The sequence below is a fragment of the Papio anubis genome, chromosome 6 (assembly GCF_008728515.1).
Source record: "Papio anubis isolate 15944 chromosome 6, Panubis1.0, whole genome shotgun sequence".
Taxonomy (NCBI): domain Eukaryota; kingdom Metazoa; phylum Chordata; class Mammalia; order Primates; family Cercopithecidae; genus Papio; species Papio anubis.
In genome coordinates, this window is record NC_044981.1 from 102,399,118 (window position 1) to 102,416,477 (window position 17,360).

Below are 17,360 nucleotides of genomic sequence, written 5' to 3' on the forward strand. Positions count from 1 at the left end.
GTGAGCCACGACTATACCACTACACTCTAGCAGGGCTGGGGTGGGGGGAAACTAAAACCCACTGGATCCAAAGTAAAAAAAAAAAAAAAAAAAAAAAAAGGGGGGGGGTTAAATGAAAATGAAACTCTGTTGGCTTTGCAGGACTGGCCTGGCACCTGACCAGGAAAGGTTAAAAAAGGTCAAATGAGCCTCCCAGTGCATGGCCAGGAAGTGGTTTGTGGAGGAATGGTTTGGAGGATTTATCTGGCAATTTCTAATTCATTCAGCTGTGGCCAAACTGAAATCCTGTGAGCTGTACCACTGACACCTAGCGTATGGAAGCCCCGGAAGCTGAAATCCCCCAGAACATTCACGTTCTCCCCGGGAGGCGGGTGAGGAGGCCACGCAGAAAGACAAATAGACCAAGACATGTCTGAGAGACCAGTGCTCTAAGAAAATAACATGTTACGAGACCGTGTTTTTCTATTTTTATAACATTTTATATAACTCATAAAACAGTGTTTGTATAAAAATTCACACAAAGTTGCTAGAGAGCATACAATTTCCAAAAATGTCCTGGGTTTTTGTTACATTCAGTTTCCTAAGGATGCACTCCAATCTATGGTAAAATGCAGACATGATGCGAGATTTCATTATCTTTGGTAAAACTATTCTCATTATTTTGCTCCTCACAGTATTAACTCTGATATCCACTTTGTGCAGGGTCTGCTATTACTAGGATGTCAGAAAAACATTAAGGCTGGATCTACGAGAGGCAAGCATTTCCAAACAGCAGTAATAGCCCCTCGGCCCCCACCCCCACTTCATATATCTGTACAGTCTATCTACACAGCCAGGCAGGGTGCAAGCTCACGACCTCCACTCGGGAGTCTTGAGATCCCCTCTCGACTGGGCAAGAAGCAAACATTTGGGGGGAACGTTGGAAACGGAGGCCATCTCTAAATGAACCCAGTGGTCATGCTGTGGTGTGGTCAGACCAGTGACTTTTACCAACTAAATAGTCAATCCATTCACCACTAAGTAGATCCCATTGGCTGGTTGGTTGATGGTTGCTGCTGATGTGGTTCCCCCTCCCCACAAACATAAAAGGAAAGGAAGGTTTGGAGCCAACACTGAAAGGGGAGGGGCACGCTAGCGCAAATGACACCAGACACGACTTTATTCCCTGTCGAACATTTGTTGTCATGTAGACACAGCCAAGGTGAACTGAAGCAGGATGCGAACACTCAATACATTCATGACTATCTTCATACATTCTTTAAAAACTTAGAGAAACTGATGAAGACTACCACCTACTGTGACTTACTAGTTCATTCAACATCAAAACGTGTCTGTGCTAATTTTTTAGTCCTTGGGATACAAGGCCAAGAAAAAAAAAAAAAAATCCAAAATACAAACAACTAAAAACCAAAGAATTTAGAAGGGGCGGGTGGGGGAAGGAAAAGGATTGCCAACAGTTTCATGGAACACATTAAATTTTGAAAAAATAAGTATTTTGTACTTCTATTGCTTCATGTAAAAAATTTAAAATAAAAAAATGCCCACTGGAGTCATCTGTATGGATGGAGAAGTGAGGACACCATACAGACAGGGCAAGGACCTGCAGGCGTTTCCTGACCACATCCAGAGAGATGGGAAGGGTTCCCAGGTGTGTCCACTTCTCTTCACAGAAAGGGACTGTAAGATTCTGGGGGAAGATGCCCTACACATGAAATATATTAAGAAAATCACTGAAATATGGTTTCTAAAAATTGAACATGCTCTGGGTTACAAAGAGACATATTTAATTCCTAGAACCTATTGATTTCTCTAACACGGGTAGATGGGAGTTTCAAAAAAATTATTAATAAATGATTGTGCTTCTAAAGTTGCAGGGTCAACATTCCACCCTCTAGAAAGCAGGGCAATTCATGGCTTGGAGTCCTCTTGTTTACATCCTAGAAACCAGAACAAATTCCATGGGACCTCCCCACTCCAGCGCCCAACAACCAGCGGTGGGTGGGGGAGATGGTGGGAGAGGGCCACAGCTGTCTTTGGGTAGGGTGCATGTGTGTGCATGCTGTGTGCACGTGCTGGAGAGACTAAGGCATAGAGAAGGGCCCAAGCGAGGGGGGAAAGTGAGTCTCCTGGCTGCTCCAGTCCCTCCTTTCCAGGCACAAAGAAGTTGAACTTGTTATTCGTGTAGGCCCCCTTCATCTCACTTCAGCTTTTAGTAAGCAGTGCGTGTGTGCATGAGTAGCTGTGTGTGACAGAGAGTCATTCAGTCCCTGTGCCTTTCTAAATCTGTTTGTAGTCGCAACAGAAATAATCTGTAAATGACACTTAGGAGCACATTTACTAGTTAGATCAGCAACTTAACATTGCTTACAATTCTGTATTTTAAAAAATGCTCCTGGTCACAGGCAAAACTATGTCATACAGCCAGTGGAACTGAAGTCCTTATCAGCTATCTCTGCATTTTAAAGTAGCAAAATATTAAGCCATCCCACAGGGGTTCTACGACTACCCTGTGTGATTTAATTAATTTTCCAGGACTCTGGTATGACGTATTGTTTGCATTTGACTGTTTCCTTTCCCTCTTAGGCATTTGGCCCCCAGAGTTAGGTAGGTAAAAGGATCATTTTGAAGGATTTTACCTGTCGGGGAACTTCCCAGTTGGTGCTCCTGGAGAGCGTGCAGCTGGCCTGCAGGAGCCTGACATTCCCAGTCAGGAGGGAACGAAGACATGTGCCCCCCAAGGCAGGGGGTAGCCAGGTATAGGACAGCAGGACCTTCTAGAGAGTCCAAGAGGAAAGTTCTGAGTGGACCCTGGGAAGGGACATGTGTGCCCCATCTGAGACGGCCTGTGTCCTTCCAATGCCTGGTATCCCCAAGAGGGGCCCAGAGCTGGGCCCGCCCTGAGGAGCGAGGATGTAGTGCTGCCTGGAGGAGCTAACGCTGAGGTCTGGGGAAGTCACCACAGAGCTCCTGGTACCTGGATTTTGTACAAACACACACACAGAAAAGTAAACAGTTCATGGTGAGCTCAGAGGCCCACCCTTAAATCTAACAAGAAGCCAAAAGCCCCTGCACTGTTTTCCAAGGAAACACGTCTACTCCCTCCAACCAGCAACCACGTATGGAGAGGGAATGGGGGCAGTGGAAGGACACGGCTCAGATGGAGACACTGCAAACGTGTTTCCACGGCTGTCTACATTCATATCATCATCATCCAGTGTTCTCGCCTACAGAGTGACACAACATTCTACCAACACGCCTGAAGCACAGGCCAAGCTGAACGGAAGCCTTCCCAGGCACCACAGCAGAAGGGAAAACTTGCACATGGTCGTAAAGGACTTCGTACTATTCCAGCCCCTCTACTGCCATCCAAGGGGCATCTTGACTCTTCCAAAATCAGATGTAAAAGACAAGGTCAGTAAAATCAGTATCCATGCCACCTGAAGCTATGATTAGCCGCTGTGCACGAACATGGCACTTTTAAAGAGGTTTTTTTCTAAGTAAAACGGCCCCCAAAGAGCCCAATTATTTTTTTAAGGGTTTCTTTTTAACTAAAAAAATGGGTAAAAATGGAAGATGTAAAATATGGGAAGAGGGCCAAGAGAGTTGCTGGGTTTGCATTTTAAGCTGTAAGGGGCTGGGGGGGGCACAACTAGGGAGAGAGGGCCCCTACCCTCTGGTCCCTGCCCTCACAGCTTGCTCTCCCCACTCAGGCTGCCCCGCCGGGGCACACAGGACAGAAGTTGTAAGTACAAGAGACCAAACTCAAGGCTTCTTTCTTGCGGCTGGGCGGGTGTTTACGTGTGCAAATGTAGTAAGCCACTCCCCACGGACATAAGGTGCCTGTCTGTGGATGCCATAGGCATGCTCCCAAGTATTGCTCAGTCCCAAGGGTGCCCATCGCTCAGCCTCTGGTGACCCCGAATCTCTGGGCAGGCCACACACAGGCCTTCACTTCTCCACTTTCTTCGCTTTCTTGAGGATGTCGCATTTTTTCCTGTTGGGGCGGCGGCACCTCTCATCGATGCTGGGGATACATTCGTAGTGCCACACCTCCTCCATCTTCTCCACCGGGTAGACGGCTTCCACGTAGTGGCGGATGAGCCGCAGTCGCGTGGGGTCCAGCTGCTTCTTGTTGCAAGCCCCGGAATGGTTGTACTGCAGCCGGAGGTTTTCCGCGGTGAAGAGTTCGGGAAACAGGCGGACGAGGAGCCGGGCGGCAAAGTTGCCCACGGAGAGGCTCTGCTGCACGATCTCACGCACCTCCTTGTCAGACAGCAGGTAAGGAGAAGGCACCGGGAAGTCAGGCGAGGGGACCACCAGTTCGTCCAAGGGGATCTTGCAAAAGTCCTTGCTGCTCCTCTCGGGGGGTAGGGGGGGCCCCTCAAACTCCTCCCGGAACCTCTCCGGGTTGATTGCATAGCTGGTCAGGTCTCTGCACTCAGGGCCTGGCACGTGGACCTTGCGCTGCTGCTGGTAGGAGCGCCTCTGCTCCGTGTCCCGGCGCCGGCAGCGCTCATCCAGTTTGCCCACGAACTCCAGGGTCCAGACGCGGTCGTTTTTGGCGCGCGGGTAGAGCAGCTGCACGTAGTGACGGATGAGCTTGATGCGGGACGGGTCCAGCTGCTTTTTGCCCAGGGAGCCGCTGCAGTTGTACTGCTTGCGCAGGTTCTCGTGGGTGAAGAGCTCGGGGAACAGGTGCACCAGCAGGCGCGAGGCAAAGTTGCCGATGGACAGGCTGCTCTCGTAGATGCTGCGCAGCTGCTCCTTGCTGAGCAGGCAGTCGGCGCCGGGCACCTCGAAGTCGGGCTGGGGGATCTCTAACTTGTCGAAGTCGATGGGCACCAGCCAGATCTTCTTGGAGCGGCGCCCCGGCCGCTCACCCTCGAAGCTGTCCTCCACCTTGACCACTGAGATGTCGTCGGGCAGACTGGAGGAGTCGTAGCAGTCATCGCGCGGGGCGTCACCTTCACTGCCCGCGTCCAGCCCTAGGCCCTCGAGCTCATCGTTGATGCGCTGAGCGCACTGCTGCAGCCAGGCCTCCTCCTCCTGCATGTCGGGGAAGTAGATCTCCGTGTAGTTGCGGATGATCTGGAGCCGCTGGGGGTCCAGCTCCTGCTTTCCACCATCCCCGTAGCAGCTGTACTGTTCACCCAGCTTGCGGTGGTCGAAAAGCTCGGGGAAGAGCCGGTGGAGGAGGAAGACGGCAAACTCGCCTGGTGAGGAGGCTTCATCCAGAAACTCAGTGAGGTCCTGCGTGTCCACCACGTGGTCTGAGGCGATGGTGCTGCTCCGGTCCAGAGACAGGGCCTCCTCCTGGTCTTTGTTGTCCAGGAAGTGGCCGGGGTCCACCTGCTCTGCCTCAAAGAAGCTGGCGACCTGGCCACTGGGCTGGCTGTCCTCCATTTCCCGCTGGGCCCAGAAGCGGCTGAAGAAGTCGTTCAGCTGGGGCAGGCACTCGGCCTGCCACACGGCCGTGTCCTTCACCGAGGGGTAGTAGACCTCCACGTAGTTGCGGATGAGCTGCAGGTGCAGCGACTCCAGCTTGCGCTTGGCCGCAAAGCCGCAGGCACTGCAGCCTCGGGAGAAGTCCACGTCGCTGAAGAGCTCGGGGAAGAGCTGCACCAGCAGGCGGCAGGCCAGGTCCCCCCCCGACAGGCTCTGGTCCACGATCTGCTTGAGCTCCGCAGCTGTGAGCTGATACTCAGGGGGCGGCTGGAATTTGGCCACCATCTCAGTGGGGCTCACCTGCTTCTTGATGCGACTCACCTCCAGGGACAGCAGGTCCACCTTGCTGTGCAGCTGGGACATGTTGGACGTGAGGGTGTTGAGCATGTAGAACATTTTCTGGATCAGGAAGTAGATGTTGGGGTCACTGTCAGTGCCTGCCCCGGTGCTGCCAGAGTCCCGCTTCTGTGGCTCATTCAGGAGCCGCAGCGACGAGGGGCTGTTGCTGGCGTTTGCCTTCTCGAAGAGCTCGTACACGTTTAGCAGGTCCCCTGAGGGAGGATTCTTCTTCTCCATGATCTTGTGCGAGATGCCATACAGAGGCTTCTTGTAGGAAGGGGTAGTGGCATCGTTGCAGGGCTCCTCCTCTCCTGGCCACACAGAGCCCAGGCTCCTGCCCCTGCTGGCCTGCTCGCCATTGCCTTGGCAGGGCGAGCTGTTCTCACGGTTCCGCATGCCTGCTAGGAGAGCCTGCAAAACAAAAATCATTTCCCAGAGTGTTAGGAGGGTGCTGTGGTTTATGACACTAAACAAGCGTCTGCGTGGCACACGGAGGGGCCAAGGTCAACCTTGGGAGCATGTGAGAAACTGATTCCTCACCCTGAATCACTCCGTCATCCAAGGACGCACTGATACAAACCTGCATCTCCACCACCCCAAACCCGCTGCTCTCCCCATTCCCCGAGAAAAGACTGGCTGGGCCCAGGGAGGCTTTATGCTCTTGCAGGACACCAGCACTGGACTTCCTGCCCATCAGAGGGCTGACACTGACGTTGGCAATACCGGGTAAGAACTCTGCAAGAAACAGGAGGGAGAGCACAGGAAGGTGACGGGCTTGTGCAGCTCCTGGCCACAGACAGGTCACCTCATGGACCCATGCCTTGGTCTGCTCTCAGGAAGGGACAGAGATTCCTACCTATGGTAGCTCCCAAAGGCAGCAGTGTGTCCTTTCAGCCTGCAGCCTTTGGGAGAGCAGGCATGCCTTCTCAGGAAGGCTCCTCTGAGATGCATGGTAGGGGCACATGAGAACTGCGCTGTGGAGAGCAGCTGTCTGATGCCAACTCCATCATTGCCTGAAATCACATCTTAGACCAGAAAAGGCCGGCCCAGAACTCTCTGGCCTATGCAACTGTGAGACAGTAGAAACAACCCCCCCGTTTCTGAAAAATCAACAAGTATATAAACTGTGTTATATTCATACAATGGAATATTACTCAGCAATAAGATATTAATTATTGATACAGTACACAAAGTACTCATGATAAATCTCAAAATAAATCACAAAAAAAGAGGCCATAGTGTATGATTCAATTTGTGTATATACAATTCTAGAAAACACAAGCTTGCCTATAATGACAGAAGGCAGACAGTCATTGCCTAGGGATGGCAGGGAAAATTCGATGGGACACGGAGAATGACACAGAGAACGTCAGTGGGTTGACGGATGTTTATCATCATGACTGTGGCTATGGGTTCACTGGTAGACACGTGTCAAAACGTATCAAATTGTATACCTTAAATATGTATCATTCATTGTATTTCAGCCATAACCTAATAAGCCTGTTTTTGACAAATGTTGAATTTGGCCCAGACACTTATGGAAATGTATATTTGAGTTTTAGGAAAGCAGATGAGCTAGTCAGTCAGCACTGGTGGGTGTTGGGGGAGCAGGGAGCTTTTGCTCCGCCTGACAGGCATGTGCCTTGGGCAACTGGGAATGGACAAGAACACACGGCATCCTGGGGTGCTTCTCTCCACGCTTGGGAAAAGTACAGGTGGCTGGGACCAGCCTAGCCCAGCGCTTAAGCTCTAGTGTACACACTGAATCACCTGGGGTCTTGCTGGAATGCAGAGTGTGAACCCTGGGCCTGCATCTCTAACAAGTTCCTGGGTGCTGTGGCTGCTGTCCATCCTCTCTGAATAGCCAGGGCCTGGCAGTCAGTGTTTGCTCTCAGCTGATCTCATCTGGGCAGATAAGGGTTATTAGAAAGTTTTCAGGTCACTAATGCCAGCATAAAACAGGGCATGAGGTGTTTTTCTCTGCAGCCTCAGCCAATGTAGGGAAAAGAGACAACCTCAAGAAGTGAGGCTTCATACAGCAAGTGAGCAATATGAGGCTGAGAATAGGTAGATACAGAGGGAATAGAAACCAGGACTCCAAATAAACAGAAAACTTTCATCCTTCTGAACCTTCCATGTGTTCTTTTTCATTTAATTAATGAACGGCCGGGCGTGGTGGCTCACGCCTGTAATCCCAGCACTTTGGGAGGCCCAGATGGGTGGATCTCCTGAGCGCAGAAGTTCTGCCAGCCTGGGCAACATGGTGAAACACTGTTTCTACTAAAAAAAATACAAGAAAATTAGCCAGGCGCGGTAGTGTGCACCTGTAGTCCCAGTTACTCGGGGGGCTGAAGTAGGAGGATAACCTGAGCCTGGGAGATGGAGGCTGCAGTGAGCTAAGATCTTGCCACTGCACCCCAGCGTGGGTGACAGAGTGAGACCCCATCTCAATAATAATTAATGAATTACTTCCTAGACTCTCTCTTTTGGATAATAGAATAATCTGACTCATATTAGAGAAATGTTAATTCTTCTCTTGTGCCTCCATGAGGACAACCGTGCAAAAGAAAAACTACTCCTTTAGTGACCTTATAAAGGGACTCGTAAGTACGTTAGTTATCACAGAGCTGGCCAATACTGCCTTCGGGGTTTGCGTGTGTGTGTATATATATATACACACACACACACACACACTCTCATATATATATATGAGCAAATGGTCAGTGGCAACGGGCCCTCGTGGGCCCCACTCCCCACCCCTCCCCTCTACAGCACTCCCCAGGAGCAGAGGATCAAGGACATACCAGAGTGGAGGCAGCCTGTCAGGGGAGGCCTGCCACCTGCCCCACTCCCTCTGGGGTCTCCTTGCCGAGATGTCCCCATCCCCATCAAACTGCATGATGGTTGTGGGATGGGACCATGTTGTTCCTGAGTCTATCCCCAGTGCCTGGCAAAGTGCCCAGGGTACAAAAGAGGTCAATGAATTTATGTCAACCACACATGTGGATAAAGCAGGGCAAAGTGTTCCACCATTCTCAAATACATGCTTAAGAAAAGTGAGGCCAGGTGCGGTGGCTCACACCTGTAATCCCAGTAGTCTGGGAGGCTGAGGCAGGGGATCTCAAGCCCAGGAGTTCAAGACCAGCCTGGGCAACATAGTGAAACCCCATCTCTACAAAAATAAGCTGGGAGTGGTGATGTGTGCCTGTAGTCTCAGCTACTCGGGAGGCTAAGGTAGCAGGATTGCTTCAGCCTGGGAGGTTGAGGCTTCGTGAGCTGAGATCACGCCATTGCACTCCAGCCTGAGCAACAGAGCAAGACCCTGTCTCAGAAAGGAAAAAAAAAAAAGAGAAAAAAAAGGAAAAGGAAGCTGTTCTGATAAGAGCAGTGGCAGAGAGGTATGAAGGTATGGCTAAGAACTCAGCTCAATCAGCAAGCATCCTTGTTTGTAACCTTATAAGCCTCACCTTCCTGTGTATAACTCAGGGTAAATCATGGTACCTGTCCCACAGGGTGGTTGTGAAGATTTAACGAGACAGTGCACATACAGCACTGAGTCTGTCTGAATCACAGTAAGTGCTTAATATTTATGGCCAGGCGTGGTAGCTCATGCCTGTAATCCCAGCACTTTGGGAGGCCGAGGTGGTTGGATCACTTGAGGTCAGGAGTTTGAAACTAGCCTGGCCAACATGGTGAAACCCCATCTCAACTAAAAATACAAAATCAGTTGGGTGTGGTGGCACATGCCTGTAATCCTAGCTACTTGGGAGGCTGAGGCAGGAGAACTGCTTGAACCTGGGAGGTGGAGGTTGCAGTGAGCCGAGGTTGCAGTGAGCCAAGATGGTGCCACAGCACTCCAGCCTGGGCAACAGAGTGAGACTCTGTCTCAAAAATAAATAAATAAACATTTATTATTACAATATGATGTATTATTACATAATGCTATTCCCAAGCCATGGCAGAGGTAGTTCTGTAGGGGACTTTTATTAAGGGAGTTGTAATGATACTCTCAACCCATACACTGAGAAGGACTTTCCCACGGTGCCTCAGGGTAAGTCACGCATGGAAGGTACGTCTTAGAGTCTGTTTGTCCTAAAGGCTGGGAATTTAAGCCCTTTATGTTTCTTCTGTTCTGCTATCTGGCATTATTTGTTTAAAAAGAAAGAAAAGAAAACATATACACACACCAGAAAGGAAGGGGTGGAGATAACTGACACCCTTTACCCCAGTGCAGTGTTTCAAATTGTAGGTTAGCAGATGATAACTGATTCTGGTGGATCGTGACCAACATAAGAAGAGGGAGGGGCAGGGCGCGGTGGCTCACGCCTGTAATCCCAGCACTCTGAGAGGCCGAGGCGAGCAGATCACGAGGTCAGGAGATTGAGACCATTCTGGCTAACGCAGTGAAACCCCATCTCTACTAAAAATACAAAAAATTAGCCGGGAGTGGTAGCACACGCCTGCAGTCCCAGCAACTCGGGAGGCTGAGGCAGGAGAATCGCTTGAACCTGGGAGGCGGAGATCACAGTGAGCATGATGGCACCACCGCACTCCAGCCTGGGTGACAGAGCATCTCAAAAAAAAAAAGAAGAGGGACGGATTAGTCACTAGGGAGGCTTAGGTGGGAGGGTCACTTGAGTCTTGGAGGTAGAGGTTGCACTGAGCTGTGATTGCACCACTGCACCACAGCTTGGGCAACAGAGTGAGACCCTGTCTCAAAAAAAATAAAAAATAAAAAAAAAAAAAAGAGGGAGGGAATGAGGAAATAAGAAAGCAAAAAGAATAGAAAAATATCAAAGTGTACTGCACAAAGTAAATCAATTTAGGAGTTTTGTTTCATTACTATGTGTATGTCTACATATTTATTTACAAATTCATACATGTAAGTTGTATTGATCTATAAGGTGATTTATAACCGTGGGTCACTGTGGCAAACCACTGCCCTAACAAACTCAAAGTGCCTTACTTGCTAATTCCTGTAGAATTTAAAGTAAAAGTTTTGGCAATTTATTCACCATTAAGTTCTATTACACTAAAATAACTTTAGAGGTCCCATAGACTATAAGATTACTATAAGGTTTACCAATAGAGAGAAATTTGGGTTTGAAGTACTAACAATTACAAATCATATACTATATTAGGAGTGATTTTAGAAAAGGAGGCTTTCCTTTAAAACAAGGTTCCATTAGCACATTTAAAATAGAATTTCCTACAGAAAGAGATCATCAGAAACTTATATAGCATGCAACAAGAGTACATGTTCTAGAGGGAGACTTGCCCTAATTAATACCCAGGGGAGAAATGAGTACAGGGAAGTTTCTGGTGAATTATTTGAATACCAACAACACACACAAGATTTGACTCCCCCACATTCCTCCAGCAGGCGGGAGGCAAGAGTACGTTGAAACTGGGAAACCCCCCATAACTCTCAATATTCAGCCTCATTAATACAAACATTTCCGTTTCCACCAAGCATGTTAGAAACACTGCCGTCAATAGAAACATTTTTGGCTACACTGCTTGAATAAAAAATGTCAGTGTCCCAGCAGAGGGCAATATTCACTCCCAGAAACCTTGGGTACACAATTCAACACAGTACACAACACAAGCACTGAAGAGAAGGTTCTTAGATATTCCCACACTGGTGTCCTGTCAGCTCAGTGCTCCAATTAATTCCACAAACGCTGCCAAGGCGGCAATGGGCTGGCTGCATTTGTGGCTGATGATAAAATCTCGGCTCAGCTGTCTAGGAGTATCAAGAAATCTTTAAATCTGTGCTACTTGGCACGGGGTAGGACTGGCTGACACGTTTCCAATTCTCTGAGGCTCGTCTTCCAACCATATGGGAACTCTGCTGTACAGCTCAGGCTGCGCAATGCCAGCGTCTAGCCTGGATCTTGATCAGGGCGTTTCATTCAACCACCGGCATCCATAGAACCCAGAGAGAATGCCCAAATCTCTCAGCTGGAGAATCTGACTGAACAAAAAGAAGCTGATGTTGGGTTGCAAGTGAGGAGTAAACAGACTATTTAAGGGAGATTCCAGGTGTCCATGCCCAGTGACATCCCAGGGAGTGGGTCACCCTGGAGATGCTCCAAGTACTAGACGTCTTCATCAGGACCCCAAATCCAAGAGCGGTCACTGAATTTAGTTAATGAATAAGTGGCTCAAAAGTGCCCTGAGAGGCAGCACACTGGAACACACAGAAAGCAGCAGGGCTTGGGGAAGCAGGGAGGCTATGTGAAACAGTAGTCAGGGGGACTGGGGTTGGCATCTCCCTCCTGGAATCACAGTCGCAAGAATGATGCTTACCACTTTCATTTTCAACAGAATTATTTTCATCATCATCATCGAATTTTTTTTTTTGAGACAGGATCTCACTCTTGTTGCCCAGGATGGAGTGAAGTGGTGTGATCTTGGCTCACTGCAAGCTTCACCACCGCCCCCCAACCCCCCGGGGTTAAGTTATCCTCCCACCACAGCCTTCCGAGTAGTTGGGACCACAGGCGCACACCACCATGGTCAGTTAATTTTTTTTTTTTTGTATTTTTAGTAGAGACCCTGCACTTATTTTCTGTCCTGGGTATTAACTAGGGCAGGTCTCCCTCTAGAACATGTCCTCTTGTTGCACAGTATATGAGTTTCTAATGATCTCTTTCTGCACAAAATCCTATTTTAAATGTGCTCGCCATGTTGTCTAGGCTGGTCTAGAAGGCTTGAGCTCCAGCAATCTGCCCACCTTGGCTTCCCAAAGTGTTGGAATTACAGGTGTGAGCCACCACACTCGGCCAAAACAATTTTTTTTTTTAATTAAATAAGAGACAGGGTTGCACTAAGTTGCCTGTGTTTACAGGCATGATCCCACTACTGATGACCAGGGGAGTTCTAACCTGGGCCGGTTCACCCTCCTCAGGCAACCCAGTGGTAACCCTCACTAAGTTCAGCATCAATATAGTGACCTCCCAGGATCAAGCCAGACACAGTCTCTGCTCCCGTGGCTCTTCCTCTGTGGGTCATCCTTCTGCTGCCAACACTATATGGTAAGGGTGAAGGACGTGCTAAGATGGCTGAAGAAACAAGATTCTGGGGGAGATAAAGCAACTATAATGAAGGGAAAAGAGGAAGACCAGAAGACCTAGCAAGACACGAGTGCACCTAAGCCCTCTCATGCATCTTACAAATATCCCAGTATCCCACCAACATGATGTTTGAGTGCCCAGTTCGGAATCACGCAGGCTTGGTAGTGCTAACTTCTCTGAGCCTCATTAAAACGGGAATGTACCTATCTGCGATACTTGTTGAGAGACTTAAGAATCCTCAGCTCACACCACAGTAACTGACACTCACGAGGTGTTCCATGCATTTGCACTGCATGAGATGGCATTTCCATTTTCTAAATGAAAAACAAACCACAATGACATTTTAGAATTTAAAAAAAATAAACAAAAAACCCCGGGAGAACAAAGCTAACCTCTGCCTGGCATACGGCTCTTGAACACTGCCCCACTTCTGTGAACAAAAAGATGATTACCAATAAAAACTTTGGCTTCACACCTCCCACATCTGCTATATTTGGCTACGAAGCCCTCTCCAACAGAGGTGCCAAATAAATCTTTATACGGCCCTTTGTTAGACTTTTTGAGGGAGGTTTTTTTCTTCTAAGCATTGTACTAAATGTCACTCATAAAACAAGCTGTCAACATTGATAGATGCCTGCCTGTGACGTGCATCAGGGCTCCCCACTTTGCCCTCCTGCCCTTTCCTTGGGGCAGGGGAGAGAAGACAGGAGATGGTTTATGTCCTGAGTAGATGGTGCCCAGGCCTGGGTGTCCTCAAGGGCATCAGGTGACCTCCCTTGATGGTGCCATGCTGATTTCGTTCTGATAAATGTAGAAAGAAGCAGCTGAATGCTGGTCATGGGGTTGAGGGCTGGAGATGGGAGCTCAGAGGCAGTAAACAAACATTTCTTTTTTTTTTTTTTTTTTTTTTTTTGTAGACAGAGTCTTGCTCTGTCACCCAGGCTGGAATGCAGTGGCGTGATCTCGGCTCACTGCAAGCTTCGCCTCCCAGGTTCACACCATTGTCCTGCCTCAGGCTCCCGAGCAGCTGGGACTACAGGCACCCGCCACCACGCCTGGCTAATTTTTTGTATTTTTTAGTAGAGACGGAATTTCACTGTGTTAGCCAGGATGGTCTCGATCTCCTGACCTTGTGACCGCCCACTTCGGCCTCTCAAAGTGCTGGGATTACAGGCATGAGCCACTGTGCCTGGCCCAGTAAATAAACATTTCTGAAGGCTGACGTGGAGCATGCCCCGTGCTGTGTCCTCATGTGGGCGATCTCAGTGATCCACAACAGCCCAGCGAGGCGGGCAGTGTCACCCCTTGCGACGGTAGAAGAACCTGAGTCTTGGTGATCTGCCCCTAGTCTGATCCGACTCTCTTGCTTGTTCTTGTATTTTAGCATGCTGGTAGTGATATGGGAGGGGGCTATGGAAGTGCTGGGTAGAGAAGGGCACGTCCCTGGCTAGGGCTCCACCCTCAGGCCTGTGCCCACGGACCTAGGTGAGGACAGGCACTCCTGCCTTCACACCCAAATGTTGCATTTTCCGAGACTACCCTGGCCTGCCATGCCCCCGTTTCTATCCTGTGCCTATAGAAATCCCCAAGACCCTAGCAGGCAGGCACACAAATGGTTGGATGTTGAGAGGAGGGGATCAGTGGAAGAAGATACAAGCAGCTGGACGTCTACAGAAACACATGGGTGGAAGAACAGACAACTGGGTGGACGTTGACAGGACGTCGGGGGCACACCAACAGGCACAAGCATGACGGCAGGTCACTGACCGGCAGAACAACGTGGAGTTTGGCCGGGGCAGCAGGATGAGGGCCAAATCAGAACCACCAGCTGGTCCAGAGAATCATGAAAAAATAAAATAGTGATTGCTTTTTTTTTTTTGAGATGAAGTCTCAGGAGTCTCGCTCTGTCACCCAGGCTGGAGTGTAGTGGTGTGATCTTGGCTCACTACAACCTCTGCTTCCTGGGTTCAAGCGATTCTCCTGCCTCAGCCTCCCAAGAAGCTGGGATGACAGGCACGCACCACCACACCGGGCTAATTTTTGTGTTTTTAGCAGACACAGGTTTCGCCATGTTGGCCAGGCTGGCCTGGATCTCCTGACCTCAGGTGATCCGCCTGCCTCAGCCTCCCGAAGTGCTGGGATTACAGGCGTGAGCAACCACGCGCAGCCTAGTGGTTGCTTTAAACTACTAGGTTCTGGAGTAGTTCTGTGCTACGTAACATAACATAGCACAAGTGAACTGATACGCTAAACTTTGTCTTCCATGTCCTCAACTCTGGCTTTACTTGAAAACTTGAAGTGAGTTTGCAGAACTGATCACAAGTAGAAATGTAATGTGACACAGAAAAATATTTTTGGGTGTTCCTTTAGGTGATCACAAACAGAAATGTAATGTGACACAGAGAAAAATATTTTTGGGGTTCCTTTGGGAAATTAACATACTGCTTGTCAAACTTCTCATCACTTCCAGCGTAACCTCTAGGAATCTAACCTACAGAAACACTCATACAGTCACTGTGTTGATGTATGGGGATGTTTTCCCGGCATTACTTGGAATAATATAAAATTGGAAAACATCTAAATGTCAATCACAAAGGAAAAGAATAATAAAGTATGGTTAAGCTATTCCACTAGCTGTCTTGTAGCTTTCATCTGCCACAGCAGATCACAGATCAGATTTGTGGGTTTTCATCTAGTTATTACTTACTGCACTAGAAACTGCCATCCATGCATGAAACTTGCCCAGATCACTAGGTATGCAGCAAGTGGCAGGGTTAGGCAGTCAGAGTCGAGGGTGGAATATTTCTAATTATTCCTTTATTAAAAATTATCAGCCAGGCACGATGGTTCACGCCTGTAATCCCGGCACTTTGGGAGGCTGAGGTGGGAGGAATGCTTGAGCCCAGGAGTTCCAGACCAGCCTGGGCAACATGGCCAAACCCCAACTCTACAAAAAAAACGACCCCAGAAAACAAAATTACCTGGGTGTGGTGGTACGTGCCTGCAGTCCCAGATATTTGGGAGACTGAGGTGGGAAGATCCACTGAGCCCAGGGGGTTGAGGCTGCAGTGAGCCATGGTCACACCACTGCACTCACCCTGGGTGACAGAGCAAGACCGTGCCTCAAAAAAATACTCATAGATATTTAAAAAAAAAAAAAAAAAAAAAATCAACATTTTTTTTCTGGACATTATAGATTTCTTTTTAAATGTCTCATTTAACTATTAATTATGATACTCAAAAACTAGAAGCAACCCAAAATGTCTGTCAGCTGATGAATGGATAAACAAAAGGTGGTGAGGCTGGGCTCCGTGGCTTACGCCTGTAATCCCAACACTCTGGGAGGCTGAGGCGGGAGATCCCTTGAGGCCAGGAGTTTGAGACCAGACTTGGCAACACAGCGAGACCCTATCTTGGAAAAAAAAAAAAAATCTATAAAATGGAATATTATTTGGCCATGAAAGAAGATGAAGGGCTTCAGGTTTCTGGTCCAGCATGGAAGGAGCCTGAAAGTCAGCCCTCCATCCTAACTACACAGAAAAAGCTGAACAAACTGAAAAAATCAACACGTTTTCTTAGACCCATAAGACTGGTAAGGTCACAGGGCAAACCACCGCCCCCAGACTTGGCGAAACAGACGGGTGAATACAGAGACTCCCAGCTTACCATAGCAGACACCCGAGAGCAGACTTCCACAGGAACGAGGGCAAGGGCAGGGAAACCCGAACTGCAACTGAGGAGCCGCTGGAGACGCAGTGTGGACAAGTCTGAGAGTTAAAATCTCCAGGGGTACCCAATCAGCACAGGTCCCACACTTTTGTGGGTTCCACTGAGAGGTGAAGCCAGCTGGGCTTCTGGGTCGGGTGGGGACTTGGAGAATTTTTCTGTCTAGCTAGAGGATTGTAAACACACCAATCAGCACTGTGTCTAGCCAAAGGATTGTAAATGCACCAACCACCACTCTGTACAAACACACCAATCAGCACTCTGTGTCTAGCTAAAGGATTGTAAACACACCAATCAGCACTCTGTAAAACTGCACCAATCAGTACTCTGTAAAAATGCACCAATCAGTGCTCTGTGTCTAGCTAAAGGATTGTAAATGCACCAATCACCACTCTATAAAAATGCACCAATCAGTGCTCTGTCTAGCTAAAGGATTATAAACGCACCAACCAGCACTCTGTAAAATGGACCAATCAGCGCTCTGTAAAATGGACCACTCAGCAGGATGTGGGCAGGGCCAAATAAGGGAATAAAAGCTGGCCACCCGAGCCAGCAGCAGCAACCCACTGAAGTCCTCTTCCATGCTATGGAAGCTTTATTATTTTGCTCTTCACAATAAACCTTGCTGCTGCTCACTCTTTGGGTCCGCACTACCTTTATGAGCTGTAACACTCACCAAAAGGGTCTGCGGCTTCATTCCTGAAGTCAGCGAGACCATGAACCCACCAGGAGGAACACAGAACTCTGGACGTGCCACCTTTAAGAGCTGTA

The 17,360-nt window shown here is 48.8% G+C and overlaps 1 protein-coding gene across 1 annotated transcript in view; it reads right to left on the bottom strand.

Annotated features, from left to right (window-relative positions):
• Window positions 1-457: 457 nt before the first annotated feature.
• BEND3 (BEN domain containing 3) overlaps window positions 458-17,360 on the bottom strand; it is a 30,824-nt gene continuing 13,921 nt past the window's right edge. Inside the window, exon 3 of the mRNA XM_017958175.3 lies at window positions 458-6,195. Within this exon, the coding sequence (XP_017813664.1) occupies window positions 3,949-6,195 (2,247 nt within the window). The 3' untranslated portion in view covers window positions 458-3,948. The remainder of the gene's footprint in view (window positions 6,196-17,360) is intronic.